The sequence below is a fragment of the Periplaneta americana genome, chromosome 1, assembly GCF_040183065.1.
Source record: "Periplaneta americana isolate PAMFEO1 chromosome 1, P.americana_PAMFEO1_priV1, whole genome shotgun sequence".
Classification (NCBI taxonomy): domain Eukaryota; kingdom Metazoa; phylum Arthropoda; class Insecta; order Blattodea; family Blattidae; genus Periplaneta; species Periplaneta americana.
This window is the reverse complement of record NC_091117.1, coordinates 25887254-25904257: the sequence shown is the minus strand read 5'-3', so window position 1 is coordinate 25904257 and position 17004 is coordinate 25887254. Positions and strand designations below refer to the sequence as shown.

The 17004-nt window shown below is 34.6% G+C and overlaps 1 protein-coding gene across 7 annotated transcripts in view; it reads right to left on the bottom strand.

The window, feature by feature from the left end:
* The window catches only part of Hex-A (Hexokinase A), a 204455-nt gene that overhangs the window by 13082 nt on the left and 174369 nt on the right, over window positions 1-17004 (bottom strand). For 4 of the 7 annotated variants that reach the window (XM_069814661.1, XM_069814573.1, XM_069814303.1 and 1 more), the window contains exons 2-5: window positions 6840-7002; window positions 4304-4446; window positions 3636-3851; window positions 1473-1575 (exon numbers count right to left, since the gene is read on the bottom strand). In XM_069814661.1, coding sequence (XP_069670762.1) covers window positions 1473-1575; window positions 3636-3851; window positions 4304-4446; window positions 6840-7002 — 625 coding nt within the window. Of the gene's footprint in view, window positions 1-26; window positions 127-1472; window positions 1576-3635; window positions 3852-4303; window positions 4447-6839; window positions 7003-11976; window positions 12168-17004 lie in introns of those variants that run through there. The other 3 variants (XM_069814753.1, XM_069814397.1, XM_069814484.1) reach the window with 2 other exon arrangements.

Below are 17004 nucleotides of genomic sequence, written 5' to 3'. Positions count from 1 at the left end.
TGCAAACTTTGCTATTTGCCACATACCAACAATGAGGCCAATCCTGCAGTTGAAATTCTTCCAGGCACAGGACATTAATGTGCCTGTTGTATCATTGAGAATAGCACAAACATCAATTTGAACATCCTGAAATACAAAATACATTGTGCAATCAATTTTGTGGAAGCACAAAATCAGACTCCTGCAATTGTCAGGTGGCTGTAGGGAGAAAAACTCATTATTAGTGCATGTCTTTGGACGTCTGAATTATATGCCGAATTTTAATAACATTATCTACATCAATATCTTATTACAGATAAACAAACAACTGAAAAAGTTCTACTTAATACAAATTTTGTGCTCCTGTGATATGCAAGTGTAAGAAATTGTAAGTCATGATTAATATATTACATAAATGTTAATTACTGTTAAGTAAATGTTATTTGATACCGGCATTTAAATTTAACTACTGTTATCTATTATTTTTAAGTCTATGATTATGTCGCGTGATCAAAATATTGTACGAAATGGAACTATAAAAGTTGGAGATTTATCCTTCGAAGAGGTGGAAAAATTCAAATATCTTGGAGTAACAGTAACCAATATAAATGACACTCGAGATGAAATTAAACGCAGAATAAATATGGGAAATGCCTGTTAATATTCGGTTGAGAAGCTTTCGTCATCTAGTCTACTGTCAAAAAATCTGAAAGCTAGAATTTACAAAACAGTTATATTACCGGTTGTTCTGTATGGCTGTGAAACTTGGACTCTCACTTTGAGAGAGGAACAGAGATTGAGGGTTTTTGAAAATAAGGTTCTTAGGAAAATATTTGGGGCTAAGAGGGATGAAGTTACAGGAGAATGGAGAAAGTTACACAATGCAGAGCTGCATGCATTGCATCCTTCACCTGACATAATTAGGAACATAAAATCCAGACGTTTGAGATGGGCAGGACATCTAGCACGTATGGGCGAATCCAGAAATGCATATAGAGTGTTAGTTGGGAGGCCGGAGGGAAAAAGACCTTTAGGGAGGCCGAGACGTAGATGGGAAGATAATATTAAAATGGATTTGAGGGAGGTTGGATATGATAGTAGAAACTGGATTAATCTTGCTCAGGATAGGGACCAATGGCGGGCTTATGTGAGGGCAGCAATGAACCTCCGGGTTCCTTAAAAGCCAGTAAGTAAGTAACATTTCCATGACCCGCGCATTTGATTAGTTTCTAGTTTTAGATGAAGCTAGAATATTTAAAATTATACTGTACTTATATGTCCAGAAAAATATACTGTATATGCATGTCTTACTACAGTAGTACATCTGTCTCACGTCCGCAATGTTTTTAATACATACCGGTATAGAAAACAAAAGTCTCATTTTATGAATACCCGATACATGTTCAATTTTGCATTAATTCAGAGGTCCAATATAATTATTAAGCCCCATTTGTTGTTCCCATGCTCATTTTTAATGCTTTTCCTTAACTTACCAACAACTACACCTATTCGGCAAGTCTGTTTTTTGTGAGCACATGACATTAGTGTGCCAACAGCATCATTTAGAATTCCTGCGATTTCAATATTCATTGTGTCCTGTAAAAATATTCAAATATTTTGCCTTATTTTAGAATGAGTTTAATCTTTTAATCACATCTAAGCAGTGCCAATTTAGAGAGTGAAATTCTGATACTTTATCATGTAACTCTCTGTAATTAATTTCATTTTTGTTTTATTTACCGATAAGCTACTATGATATCAATATATAACAAGTTTTTAATTGGCCACCTATGCTTATCTTTTGTACAATTGTGATTCTAATTACATGAATTAGTTTATCGCATTAACGTTTTCGATATCTTATTTTGTATCATCATCAGATGCATATGCGTAATAATAATTAAATTAAAAACCTAGCCAGTTGGTGTGTATGTTGTGAACTTCCATGATATGTTTGTGTGCATGTGATGATTGTTCGTATTTTCTATGGTGGTGCCTTGTGTACTATTGACTAATGACACTAAAACTTTTACATCTAAATATCTAAAATACAATTTAAAATGTAAATTTTAACAAGTGTTTTTAAATTGTATTGTTCTTGGATTATTACACTTATATTTATAATTTTTCGGAGATAATATTTCAGACTTGTAAAATTTATAATAATACATTTTTTTTGTTACTGAATCATGTTAAGGTCAACTAATAATTCTGCCATACATTATTCAAAGCTGATTCACTTGATGTTGAATTGGTATGAAGTAATATTTTCATTGACAATAATGCATTTTTTTGTTAATCATTTTAAGGTCCACTGATAATTCTGCCATACATTTTTCAAAATGGTATTGTACGTTTTCACATTATGATGAACGTAATGACAATAATGTATGCAAATTTTTTCAGAATTTAACAAACATTTTAAACTGTCGGGCTTCAATTTCTAATACACATCATCATCATCATCATCATCATCATCATCATCATCATCATCATCATCATCATCATATTTAGGAACTTTAATGTCCTGTCCTGGGAAACTCAGCAATGCTCTATCTTGACTTTGGATGCTCTAAATCCTGTTTTCCCTTGTCTTTATATGATAATTCAAGTTTTGGAAATCTGTTGTCTATCCTTTCAATGTGTTACAGCCATTGTTGTATTTTTCTGTTTCTTCAATAATGTTTTAAATGCTCCAGCTTTACATTTCATGGACTTCGTTTCTCGTACATTAGTGCTTTTATTTTTTATATTTTGTTGCCTTTCTATTTCCCCACGTTTGCACAGTTTATGTATTAATTGAAGCGTCGGCTGGAACAACGTTATAAGTTACATTTGGTAAAATTTAAGGAGCTGCAAAAATGTGTACGCATACAACGTTGTTTTTATGAGGGTAGCAAACTTGAGAGGACAAATTTCACATATTGCATTGATGGACAGTTGCAAGCCAAGGAGTATAGAAAAGTAACATGACATACAACATTATTACACGGAAACACGCCGAATTAAAATTTTGTAACTTACAACATTGTTCCAGCCGATGCTTCAATTACATTTATATACAGAGACTTTAATATTATTTATCGACATTTTCTATTTCTTTATTTAACATGCACTGACGGGAGCCAAGCTAATTCATTTGGTCAGGTGATTGAATTAGAAAGACGAGTTCAGTCCCTGAGGAGGGCATCTGTGCTGTGATATTAACCACTTACCCATCATTCTAAGCTAAAGAAAGCGTAGACACTCTAGTCCTTTTTGTATCTTTTTGTAACATAGCCTATAAGTGGTGAGCTTTAGCTTTTACTTGAAATGGTTATGGGTAGGAATGATTAATTACACTGCACATTTATGACACATTATAAAGTTTTACACTAGTAGTGTTCAGTATTTAAGTATACCTAATATTTTATTCTGCCCTATAGTAAAGAATTATGAAGATATATATGATTAATATTGCTTAGTGTCTAGGTGATATTAATTCTGGGCAATCACTGAATTAATATTAGTGCACTCAGATTTTTCTAACGTGATGATATATGACTCACCAATTTTTATGTGAAGGGGACGAGAAAAAGGGAGATTTTCAAATATCAAAAAGGTATAGAATTTTTATGGAAAGTCTCTTATAATGACAATATATTCTGTAAACTTACATTTCTTCTAGCCAGAGCATCCTTCAAAAGTTGAACCACATCTTCTCCAACACAGCCACTGCAGTCAAAACCTTTGGTCCATCGCTCTAGTAATCCCTTTGTTAGGCCCCTCTGTGTGAGTGGGAAACTGAAGGTGAAGCCCAAAGGAAGACGTTCATGTCCTACGCTATGTTCCTTCATGAAATTCGCCAAACATTCTGCTATGTGATCAAACAGCTGTAAAAGAATATCAAATTGCTATCATGTCAACAATGTGAATACTACCTATGTAAATAAAAACATGTGTTGTGGATGTTTAAGCACCTATTAATATGCTCAAAATTATTGCGTTCTCTCAAAGAAATACAGGGAACGAAATTCTGCAGTTATGGACATTCTTGTAGTCATATATTCTTGAATAAATAAAATAATTTAAAGAAAATAAATGTTCCTTTCTCAAAACTGGTGAAGAGCTTAACAGAACAAGATATGTTTAAAAATTATACTGTTCTTTTGTTTCTGCTCAAATATTTAACTATTTAAATAATTTGATCAAAATCAATCTTAGTAGATCTACGCCAATAACAATACATATAATAATAATAATAATAATAATAATAATAATAATAATAATAATAATAATAATAATAATAATAATAATTTCTTTCAGTTTCCTACTGATTTCTTACCTGAGTTCCTGAGCCCAACATAATACTTTGTGGTATGGCATAGATCTTCGACTTCATGTCAAAGACATGTTTCTCTCCGAGAGTAATGATTAAAACACGGAAGTTTGTGCCACCAAGATCCAGTGCCAAGAACTTTCCTCGTTCTGAAACAGATCAATATAAAGTCATGAACTTATGAATATCGGTATTCGTATTGTTGTATATAAGCAATGTTTCTAAAGAAGAGTTTTAAAGTTAACTTATAATAATGAATAGAGAGATGTATTTTTTTTCTGTAAATTAAAATAAATACTGTACTTATGATTCACGTGATTTTAAGCATCAAAAAGATCAACTCCTTTTTCAGTTGCTGAACGTAAAAGGATATCTCTGAAGAAGTTACACATTCAAAGTTCATATTTTATTACAAATTTAAAGTTAGTTGATTGTCAAGTCCTGTTTCGGAATTCATCACTCATGGCTTCTGCTTGACCTGACCGTTTGTGAAATAATCTGATCCTTAGATTGATGACACCGAACGAAAAAAAAAAAATTCATACAGTGGCATATCGGACAATTCAGGAATGTCCAAGCAGTCATATTTTACGGCTTTTAGACTAACATGTAGACATACAACGCACAATAATATCAGTTTTAGAAAATAAGAAAAGTTAAACTATAGTCAGTGGAACTTCGATTATCGTCATCTTTAATTATTATCGTAGTTTCTACTAACAGTCTAAATCAGCGGTCATCAGCACAGTTTACCCTCGAGCTAGCATATCTAACCCGCGGATAGACTGCACTATCGTGCATCCGTGGCTGCTAGCGGGTACGCTTTCTGCCTCTCCCTTCTGCACATCTGTGCATATTGCGATACACTTTACCCGTTACCCATTTCAGCAGATGCTGACGAGCACTGGTCTAAATTATGTTCAGCTACATTTCTTCTAAATGACTAACATTCGTGTTTCGTTTCGTAGGCAAACCTCTTGCGACGTGCTAGTTGTTAATTTCAACGTCAAAATCGGTAAACAAACATTCCATCGAAACACGCGATTACGTATTTACCGTATTTTACAGTATTCGGTAAGCTTTTCTGTTAAAGTTCAGTAAGAAATGCAATGGAGTTATTCATTTTTTATTAAACTAAATGAATATGACAGTGTTAACCACTTCCCTTATTATCCCGAGTTAACTCGGGTTGCTAACATGTGTCAAAATTTATTAATCCGAGTTAACTCGTTTGAGTCCCATTGTCTATTTCATAGTGATTTTTTTAAGTATGTAAGAAAATTAGTGATGTACAGTGATTCTGCAATATTAAATGACCTCTTTACGAAAATAAAAAAATGACACTTTTTTCACAAAACTGGTAAAATATATAGTAAGGGAAGAGGTTAAATGATGATAGCATACAGTTGTTCTTGTATTACGTCTACATAATCTTGTTCCAAGTTATAACCTGAAAGAAAAAAAAAATTCTAAGTGGCTAGGTTTTATTCTCTGAACGAATTGACACTATAAAATGGGCTTAAATGTCTCGCTTATCGTTTCGATGATAATTGCAGTTTCGTGAAACGAATCGACGACAATAGAAGTTTTACGGTAATTAAGAAATGCCACAAAATTTGGGATCATTGAAAACAACGTGGACTCTCCCTTGTAGAAAATATCGTGACGCCACTGCTTTCGTAACAGAATAATAGTAAGTATAATAATTAGAAAAAGAAAGTGACTTAACGCAGATAAGAAACTAAGTACCTCTTTGCCAGGGATATGTTTCTCTTACTTTAAATCTAGATTTTTTTCCCTCGCTTCTAAAGAATGAGAAGGATTTTTATTGCCTTAAAATCCATGACTACTGTTAATATGAAGCTACGAACTTCATATCTAATAGAAAGTATAACAACAATGTTATCTCCATCGATGTAGGCAAACGTTAGGCTACGAGAAAGCAAATAAATGCAAGACAAGGACGATTTTTAACATTTTTTTCTACATAAAATACGTGGTAATGAAGAATTAATCAGCATTTCAGTTAGATTAATGTATTTTAAAAGGATGTCACACATATACGTACTCACGCGCGCGTACGCACATACACTAAATTGACACTATAAAATGTATCGACAGAAACAGTATCTACCGGCTTGGAATTTAATTGGAGCAAGTTCTTGAGTTTTGTTTTCGTTGTTATGACAACAGGTAGACTTCATAGAAAGAGAACAAAGGACGAAATGCTCTTAGAATATCATGTGATGATGTTCTTGCCATGCACGTGTTTCTGGATAAGATCCTAGATCTGAAAATATTTTTATTCCAATACATTCCTTGCTCTTATAGGCAATACAGCATTACAAGTTTTGGCAAATAACTAGAGTTTAACAACTTCGACACATTAAAAAAGCTTCACAGAAATTATATATTTATTAAAGCGACCAAAGACAAAGTAACCATTTTGCGGTGTGAGTAGGTAAAGAACCGTTAACAATATAAATGATTTACTTCACATTTAAAGGTATGTTGTTATTAAAAGGTCTATTTTATAGCTTACCAGTGCCATTGGGCAAGTCCTGAACATAAGTCACGAAACATTTCACAATAGAACTTGCGTGCGTATCTTTCCCAAGGCCTTTCTGGACGTCCTCTAGGAGCCGATTCATCATCTCGCTGATCTGGGCATCTGTAAGGAGCAGCTCCTTGCAGTGTTCGCGAATCTGTGAACAAAACAATAAATAATATACTGTTACTATTTATATTACCTACATATTAATTTCTAAAGATACTACAGACATTTACGAGGATATTTAATAAGTTACCTCCTCCATAATGAAGAGGTTCATATAGGTTAACCGTGACTTGACGAAACATTAAGAAATGTACTCTTAATTTAAATATGAATGTCGTCAACAATTCTCCCATTATGGCGGAAGTTTTTTTTCCGGCGACCAAGAGGAAGGTGGTAAATAGGAAAGACGGGATAATGCTGGGTTTGCGGTGAAAGACTTGATTTAGCTAGAAACCTATTACCGTAATGAAGTGAATGGAAGACGTTCTTGCATTATTTTTCGAAAACAATTCTGTGCTATGGTCGACTGATCTCTTCCAAAGTTACAGTTACACTGGATACTATAATATATTCCTTCCTGTTGCTTATCATCAAGCTTCCATCTTACCAAAACGTACACGATTAGTCTACTAAGAGCCGTTTGAAACAACAAAACATTATTATTACTGTATTATAAATTAATAATAATCATAATAATTAAGGGTAAGTACAGTACAATGATAGCACATTTACTTCTTCTGCCAGTAATATCTCGGTCACTCTGTTGTTACTAGCAGCTTCCTGACTACATCGTCTCCTCTCACACTCAGGATAAAGAATACAGATTTGCACACCCCTGATGGAACAAAACATGGATAACGTGGCCGTTTGCTTGCCATCTATCGCATGCGCGTTTTCCTGCCACGAGGCTAGCTCTCTCGTCCTTGCATACGTGGTTAGGTCAAATTTTTACCGTAGCTTAAACTATTAAATAAAACAATTCTTGTTTACATACACTATATATGGGTAACTTTAAGCCTTGTCGACCACGTGATCATAAAATCCTACGTCACCGACCTTAGAAAGTAAAGGTGGTGGTGGTGGTGGTGGTGATGATGATGATGATGATGATGATAGACATAATAAGTAAAATTTATAATCTGTGATTAATAAGAGTCTCTGTAATTGAATCTCGAATGATGTCCCAACTATTCGTTCTATAGATTCGAGTTATGAATGATTGATTGATTGGATTGGATTCATAAAAGATCAGCCTTAGAAAAAAGGAAAATCTTCGAATCTCAGACGTGAAAATGCTTAACAGCATGCGTAGTGATGAATTGAAACATACTATCTCATTTCTGTGTGTAAATAAACCTACATATGGTATAAAAAATCCAGATTGAAAGATTGCAGCTGAATTATATAATTTCTCATTTTGATAACTACCTTCTACCTGTATATTATCTCTGTGGTGCAATTTATGACTACAGTTAGAGCCTACATGAATATGATATTGTACTTTCATTAAGACATACAACGATTTTATTCTAAACCTGAAAAAGAAACTATAACTGAAGTATTCAGTTTTATCTTTCACCATCACCATCAACATCACCATCAAGCAAATTACATGTATACAATCTAAAAAAAAATAAGAACTTCAACTTCAAATATTATCAAGGATTCTCTTCAAATATTACATCATCTCTATTTCAATTAATCAACTTATATTTGTCTTCAACAATTAACTTTCTTTTTTCTTTAATGTATCACATCACATTATTGTACATGTTTATTGTATTCAGGACCCTTGTGGTCACTCAAAATTCTTTGAGCTGATGTCTATAATTTAGAAATTTATTATTATTATGATTAAATTGCGATAAATAACAGTTACAGTCTTACTGTTGCAATATATTCACCAATTTCTAACCGTACCCATTTATTCGAGGTTAGTATTAGACTCGTTGTAGCGTGTAGATTGTAACCATAATTTTAAGTATTGTGGTAAGTTTATACTTAAGCTTCTTAATTATATATAGGCCTTATTTATTGTTTTGCCTGGCAACCCAAATACGATTGTTATTTAGTGATGGAAATTATTCTGTCATAGGTCACGTAATATTAAGTTATCTGTATGAACACAAAAAAAAAAAAAAAATAACCAACTTCGAGAATACTTTGTATCTACCGAATAACAAAAGAAAGCACTAATTTTATTCCAGGAATAACTTATAAGTTCTATTAATAAAAATTTCTGATGGCTCAATTTGGCTCCGATAACTTTCGAGCCATTATTAACTATTATTGCTTTGTGTTTGGTACTTTTAAGGAGGTAAATTGACGCAATATTTTGGGAATCTGTAAGAAATCAATCGGGCGTATTCTCTTCCTGAACCAAGTAGTTCTGAAAATACTGAAATTCGCGCATTAATTGTAGGCCTATGGCTCAACATAAAAGTATCCACAAAAGAACACACAGCATTCATGATGACGCAAACTATTTCAACTCCATCAATAAACATAAAAAAAGACATGTTATGCCAGTGTAATGCAATGCAAAAAATCTTTATTGCACACACCGCAACCCAAGCTGCATAACACAATGTACACAAGTGAACATGAGTTTATCTTGCAAGATACGAGACTACATCCGGTACTCCTGTTGAGCTTTTGTACTGTACAAGTTTCGGGTTTCAAAAGGGAGAAGAATGAGTTTGCTTGAACAATTGCATACTCATTATTCTGACGTCATTCTCACGTGGTGTGTACTTAGCTTTTTACTACAGCACACAAACCTTAGGAATGACGCAAGTACGACTTCGCTATTATCCTTCATCCGCCATTATCAGTAATGTATGGTAGACACGTTCCAACCTCTGTGAAGGTATTCCTCTGAAAGAAACGTATGAATGCTATTGGAAATGAAACGTGTGCTAGTCAAGCGCTAGCATTATCTTCATCTGTCAAGAATATACTTGAGATATGGCCAGATAAATGATTTTAATTCTAAGATTTAATCTTCCCAGAACGAAGTGAAGACTCTCTTAGGTTCTGCAGTAGTGTATAGATTTTAGGCGTTATTAGGCCTTATATTGACATTATTGACTTGGTATATTAACCAATAGGGATCCCATGACACAATGCAGCTGTGGCGTTTCGTGGAAACTACAGTATGGTCATAATCGTAAGTTTAAATCTCATTTAGCAACCCGTATTACTTGTCAGTTGTAAACATTACCTGTTTAAAGTGAAAGTCCAGAGATGTATTGGCTTCAAATCATGGGAAGCTCATTGTCCATATAATGTTAAATTAAATGAGCTCAGGAAGGAATCGTGAAGGAAAAACATAATAAGATTATGTCTAATTTAGTAGCTCTTGTTGGGATACAATGCGTATCGCAAATTAAATAAAACATTTTTAAAAAATAAATAAGTAAAAAATCCACAGATTGCGTCCGATCAAAGCACAGAGACATTACATTAAGTCGATTTGAAATACATAATCGAATTTCTCATAGTAGTTTCCGTGACAATTCCAATGATTTATTAGACGATGGTTCAGCGTCCTACTTGTTTTTCTATGAAGGGAATCGATAGGGGACATTAATATACATATAAATGATTTTATGTCTAATTTGTAATAGTATTAAATGTTCCATTCTATTAGACTATAAGTTCGTTTATTCAAGCATCGAAACAGCCACCACATTACTGATAGAAAATAAATACGAATTAAAAAAATAAGCAATTCATTTTTGTGCTGCATTGAAAGTGGTAAGTCAGAAATAGTGTAATAATTTATTGATATGAAAAATAAAAATTTACTTTCACAAAGGCTTTAAATAATATTTTCCCTATAAATATAGGGTAAACTATATGCGCATACATTTTGAAGAATAAAATATTTTGTAAAAAAACAGGGCAAATGTTTAATCAACTTGAACCAAAACTTTTATACAAAATTACGCTAGCTGTCTGATTTTTTTTCCTCGTTTGTGTAAGACTGCTACTAAGGTTCTACTCAGGCAGCGATAACAATAATATTTGGTTTTTTAAAATAGGTAAACTAGCCTATTAAGTGTTCAATATTCGTGAAATAAAAAATATACACCTAATTATATATTTTGGGTTAACTATAGAATAATTTACAATTTATTTGGATTCTTTTTTCAGACAAGCCTATTATCAAGTAAAATAAACAATATTCAATCATATTACTTATCACTGTTTTGTGGTTTAATAATCAACATGTATTGTTACTAAACCAGAAAACAGTGGTCATATGAATGACCAATTTAATATTGTTTATATTACTTAATTATAGAAAGCATGAAACCTCATGGATTGTTTAAGAAATGACAAAATCCTGTTTTCCAAATTAATACTTTGGATTTCCTCCCCCTCCCATTAAGAAATGAAGTGCTATCTGAAATATCCATCTTTGTATTTTTCTTTCACATACAGTATTAACTCGTATACATATCACTGTTCCGGAGGAACAACGACGTAAGTGCAACATATAATATTTTTCAGGAGAAGCAAAAAAACAGAACCATATCTTCATAGAAATACATGTATAAAAAATAATAAATACCGTATTTGAAAAAAATATATATTATGGCAATCGAAATAAAGCAAATATTGTAATTTTTGATTACCTTTAAATAATACTAGTCAGATAGGGGTGCTTTTAATATTCACTCCAATTTTGTAATTGCGTCATTGTTCTTTCTGAACAGCGATGTATATTGTATACGAAAAAATCCAAGCAACAGTTAAGATTGTACACAAGAATTCTGTAAGATTAATTATCGGAAATAATTAAACTGTCATTACATCACAAATCGATTTTTTTTTTCAGTATTATAATTTATTTCCTCTACTTCATACGAATATTCTACCACCCATGAGAATGTTACAGAAAAAAAATATTTCACCCTCGCAAATCGTTAAAACCTAATGTCAGCTGTAGATGCAACTTTCCCGCCTTCCCCGCCCCTTTCACAGTGTTGTAGAGGTAGGTCAACGAGTCCTGAAATACGGAAACGTGACTGGAAGAGCGCCTGCCCGTCTCCGCAGATCAATACCAGCGGGGCTCCTGAAATCTTGGCTTCGAAACTTCTCAGCTTGTACTTACAATGTTGCTGGTGTTGTTAGTCCTCATACCCATGGTGAATACTGTAAGGTGCTCACTGTATCACAATCTTCGAAATATCCACTGATATACGATCGACCTGACGTGGTGTTGTGCCTCTGACAGACTCACACGAATTGCGAGTCAACTTGCGCAAGCGAGGGCATATAGCGAAGCAGCCACGGCAATGAATGAGGACAACTTATACGGAGTGAGGGGAAGAGAGAGTGAGATGAACGCTTGCCGAGCCCACCACACACCCTTCTAAGAACTGCTCTCTGATTGGCTAATTCGGAAGGCGTGCCTTGACGGTCGTCCAGTAGTGTATTTTCTGACGTAACCCGCGAGTATAATGCCACGCAAGCTATCCTGCTCGGGAAATGTTGCATAACGTGGCATTTCCAAGTAATGATAAAAACGAGAAAAATGTGTAATTTACTAAACGTGTGCATCGTTTAACATTTGCTTCATGGGGTCGACAACATTACTCATTGTTTGTGTTTGTTACTTGCAAGCCTTGAGTGTTGTCGTGTAATACAACACAACGTGCCTTCAACACAGGAATATCCCAGGGATTAAGACGAATTTCCCATAGGAGGGAACGGGAAATGGTCAACACAAACGATATTGCGCCGTATGAGTGAAAACCCTTGCGGTTGCAACGCGGGTTTAATGCATAAATAAAGATGGATCAATAATGTTTGGAAATAGAACAGCATGCAAACTATATGGTTATGGAAGGAAGGGATAGAGGAAAATACCCCAGGAGAGATCACTATTGAGGTAACGTATATTAATTAATAACCCTGAAAAATATAAAGTTAACTAGGCATACCTATATCAATTTTTTTTAGCTGGCGAAACATGCCATTACGGAGTAATTTGGCGTAATATTGTGTGTTTTGTGAAATGCTTCCATCACTTGTAACAACGACGATGATACTACTACTACTACTACTACTACTACTACTAATAATAATAATAATAATAATAATAATAATAATAATAATCGTGGGTAGATAAATCCATGTCGCTATGCCGCCTAAACAATTTTGTGTGGTGCCCTGAATTTTTTTTTGATTGAGTTCAAATGTTCTAAACCTCGATTTCTTTTATGTTGCTACGACTAATACATTGCTTACAAATGGCTTTTAAGGAACCCGGAGATTCATTGCCGCCCTCACATAAGCCCGCCATCGGTCCCTATCCTGAGCAAGATTAATTCAGTCTCTACCATCATATCCCACCTCCATCATATCTATTTTAATATTATCCTCCCATCTACTTCTCGGCATCCCTAAAGGTATTTTCTCCTCAGATCTTCCAACTAACACTATATGCATTTCTGGATTCACCCATACGTGCTACATGCCCTGCCCATCTCAAACGTCTGGATTTAATATTCCTAATTATGTTAGGTGAAGAATACAACGCATGCAGTTCTGCATTGTGTGACTTTCTCTATTATCCTGTAACTTCATCCCTCTTTGTCCCAAATATTTTCCTAAGCACTTTATTCTCGAACACCTTTAACCTCTGTTCCTCTCTCAAAGTGAGAGTCCAAGTTTCACAATTATCCAGAACAACCGGTAATATAACTGTTTTATAAATTCTAACGTTCAGCTTTTTTGAGAGCAGACTGTATGATAAAAGCTTCTCAACCGAATAATAATAGGCAATTCCCATATTTATTCTGCGTTTAATTTCCTCTCGAGTGTCATTTACTCGTATATTTGTTACTATTGCTTCAAGATAACGACTAATACATTAATGTTAACAAGGACGGTCGTAGAAGAATTTCGACAGTTCTTTTTAGATTAACCCGCAACAGTATAGGACTATACGCTATAGCGACTAAAGTATTCAGCTCGCCACAATTATGACGTCCATAATTCCTGGAAGACTTCTTATCGCATCTGGCCACCTGCAACTCCTTACAAATGATTTGTAAATATATCTGGAATCTGCGTATAATTAATTAGCTCCATTTACAACTCACGTCAGATGCTATACTGTATTTTATAGTGACCGTCTCCTGGAGACAGTTGTTTAAAACTGTAAAATTTATTCCGGCCTTGGTAGTGCCGTTCCAAACGAAGAAGCTGATCCTTCTTTCGAGGGAACTGCGGTCAAGTTTTTTTTTTTTTTTTAATTGGTCTAATATCCGACACTTTATAAACAGCTATGGTGAAATGAAAGTGATAATGCCAGAAATGGCTTCAGAGTGCAGCGCCGATAGTTACCCAGCATTTGCTCTTGGTGGGCTCAGGAAAAATCCTCAATCAGGTAACTTGCTCCAACCAGGATTTGAACCCGAATCCACTCGTTTCACAGTCAGAAAGCTATCATACGAACGTGGCATTGCTGATGTTTAAATCACAAGAAATAATGTGTCTCTGTTATTAAGGGGAGGGAGTCGTGGACGTTATAACATGGCAAAGACTGTACCAGTTCTGGAGCAGAGAGACGGAAGAAACCGCCAAAGCCAAGTCCCAGCTAAAAGCTGAATATAAAAGAAGCGCTCAAATCCTAGTCACCATCCTTTGGAGAGAATCTGTCGACTATCTGGGTCAAGCAATTCCAAATGCTTTAAGAAGTGATAGGTATAAGCCTTTCACAGAACATCAATCAGAAAAAATTAAACATGTTAAGAAATGAGTCTAAGAAGATTTTTCTTATTATTTTGTGTAAACTGTTACTGTGTATAACATATCAAGATTTCGCTAGGTAAATCTGCTTCATTTCCCCAAAGACTTTAAAGGAAAATGTTTAATGCATCGCTTCCTCTTAAAAGTTACCTCAGAGTAGACCTACTATTTATTCTGCTATCTAATCTCTTGAAGTGGATTACAAGAAAGACAAGACTGTGAAGCAAACTTTTGAGAACTTAAAGGATATGTCACGAAAAAAAAATGAAAACAGAAATTGAACATTGTCTTTCAAATAATTGATTAAATGGCGATCTTACTCGTGTTAATTATGTAAGCATTTGCGGCTTACAGCTATTTCGGTGCTACTCGACACCATCCTCAGAGCCTACTAGATCTCGGCGCTATCTCAACTTCGCTGCCTGTTGTGTGGGTGCGTTCGTGTGATGAAGAGTTGTGTCAAATAGTGTGTATGTTCTGAAATTGATCTGTGTGTTGAGAATTTGATTAGGGTGTGTTTTAGTGTGTTTGTATATTTCATTTTGTTCTAATGTGTTGAGTTTTTGGTTTTTAGGTTGTATGTGTAGAATTTCCATGTCTGTATTTATGTTATTGTATGTGTGGTTAGCATTAGTTGTGTGTTTACCATATATAGATGTTTTTGTGTCTTCTGGTTATTGCTTTAATGTGTTCTTTGTATGGAGTTTGGAATGATCTGCCTGTCTGTCCAATGTAGAAACTGTCGCAACTATTGCATGTGAGTTTGTATACGCCTGTGTGGTTGTATTTATTTGTTTGTGTTGTTTGTGTGTTGGGATGTCTTTGTAGTGTGTGTTCTGTTCTGTATGCTATGTTGTATTTCTGTTTTCTGAATGAGGATGCGATCTTGTGTGTGTTTTTGTTTTCGTATGTTAGTGTGATGTGTTCTTGTGTTTGTGTGTTTTTGTGTTTGTTGAGTTTTTGTTTTGTCTTCCTTATGATGTTGTCTGTTATGTTTGGGTTGTAACCATTTTCGAGTGCTCTGTATTTGTGTTCACTTCTTCATTGTAGTGTTGTTGGCTCATGGGTAGCCTATGTTGAGTAATCTGTGTACCATTGTCCTGAATGCAGCATGTTTGTGTTGTGTGAGGTGATTATATGTATTGTGCATGTGTGTGGTGGTGGTGGTGGTTGGTTTTCTGTATATTTTGAAGGTGTGTTTGTTGTCAACTTTTGTTATGGTGATGTCTAGGAAATTTATGGATTGAGATTCAGATTAAGATTTAACATGGATTGTCTTTCATATGTGTGTTCGATTTTTGTCTAAGTGAATAGGCTTACTTATGTCTTTATCAAAAGGAATGTGTGAAAAGGAGGCAAGAAAAAAACTGAAGACTTTGCGGCCTTCTTCCGGCCCATCATTATGTTCTTAACTCAGGACTTACAAATCTTACGTCATCTTCTGCGTTAACAAGAACTGACACAGTTTCTAAAGAAAAACTCGCTAGAATGTCTATAATGATGCAGCATTTCACGTAGCCTAGTCTACAATCAACTGTAGATTGTTCTCGACTTTCAAAAGACTGCCCACATTCCTCGAGGTAGAAATAGTAATACAAGAATCAACTGGATATGTGAGTGATTGCACGGGACAGGAAAGTTGTTTGAGTAGACAGTCTTCTTGAAGAATTATTTACATAGATCGACAATATATTCAGGCTTTGTACGTATTCTGTTCGACGTTGAAACCACTAGTAATGAGGTTATGTAATTGAAACACGGTCTATGACGAAGGTAGACGTCTGAATTTCTAAAATAGTTTCTGTAACAAATTTCTTATGAATTATTTATTCCATGTAGCTACAGTACATATTTAAATACGGCAGCAGCATTTTAAAACTGTCAGTCATTACAGTAGTTGGGTTCTTCTTCCCTGGCGATATTACGTTTTAGTAGGCCTACATTTTAGCAGATTTAAAGGACTTTGTGTTTGTTGTGTATTTCAGTGAATTGTTTCACCTTATTAGAAACTGTCGTCTAATTCTTGGTTTGTATATAAAGCTCCATCTTCAACGTTCTGTTTTTATTATTCTTGAAAAATGTTCTTGGCTTTATTGTCAATTTCTTTGTCGTTCTTGTTATCGACAATACAAGTTATTTCCTTTCATCATCATCATCATCATCATCATCATCATCATCATCATCATCATCATCATCCCTGGTCGACTTGGTTGGCGAGTTGGTATAGCGCTGGCCTTCTATGCCAAAGGTTGCGGGTTCGATCCCGGGCCAGGTCGATGGCATTTAAGTGTGCTTAAATGCGACAGGCTCATGTCAGTAGATTTACTGGCATGTGAAAGAACTCCTGCGGGACAAAATTCCAGCACATCCGGCGAAGCTGATA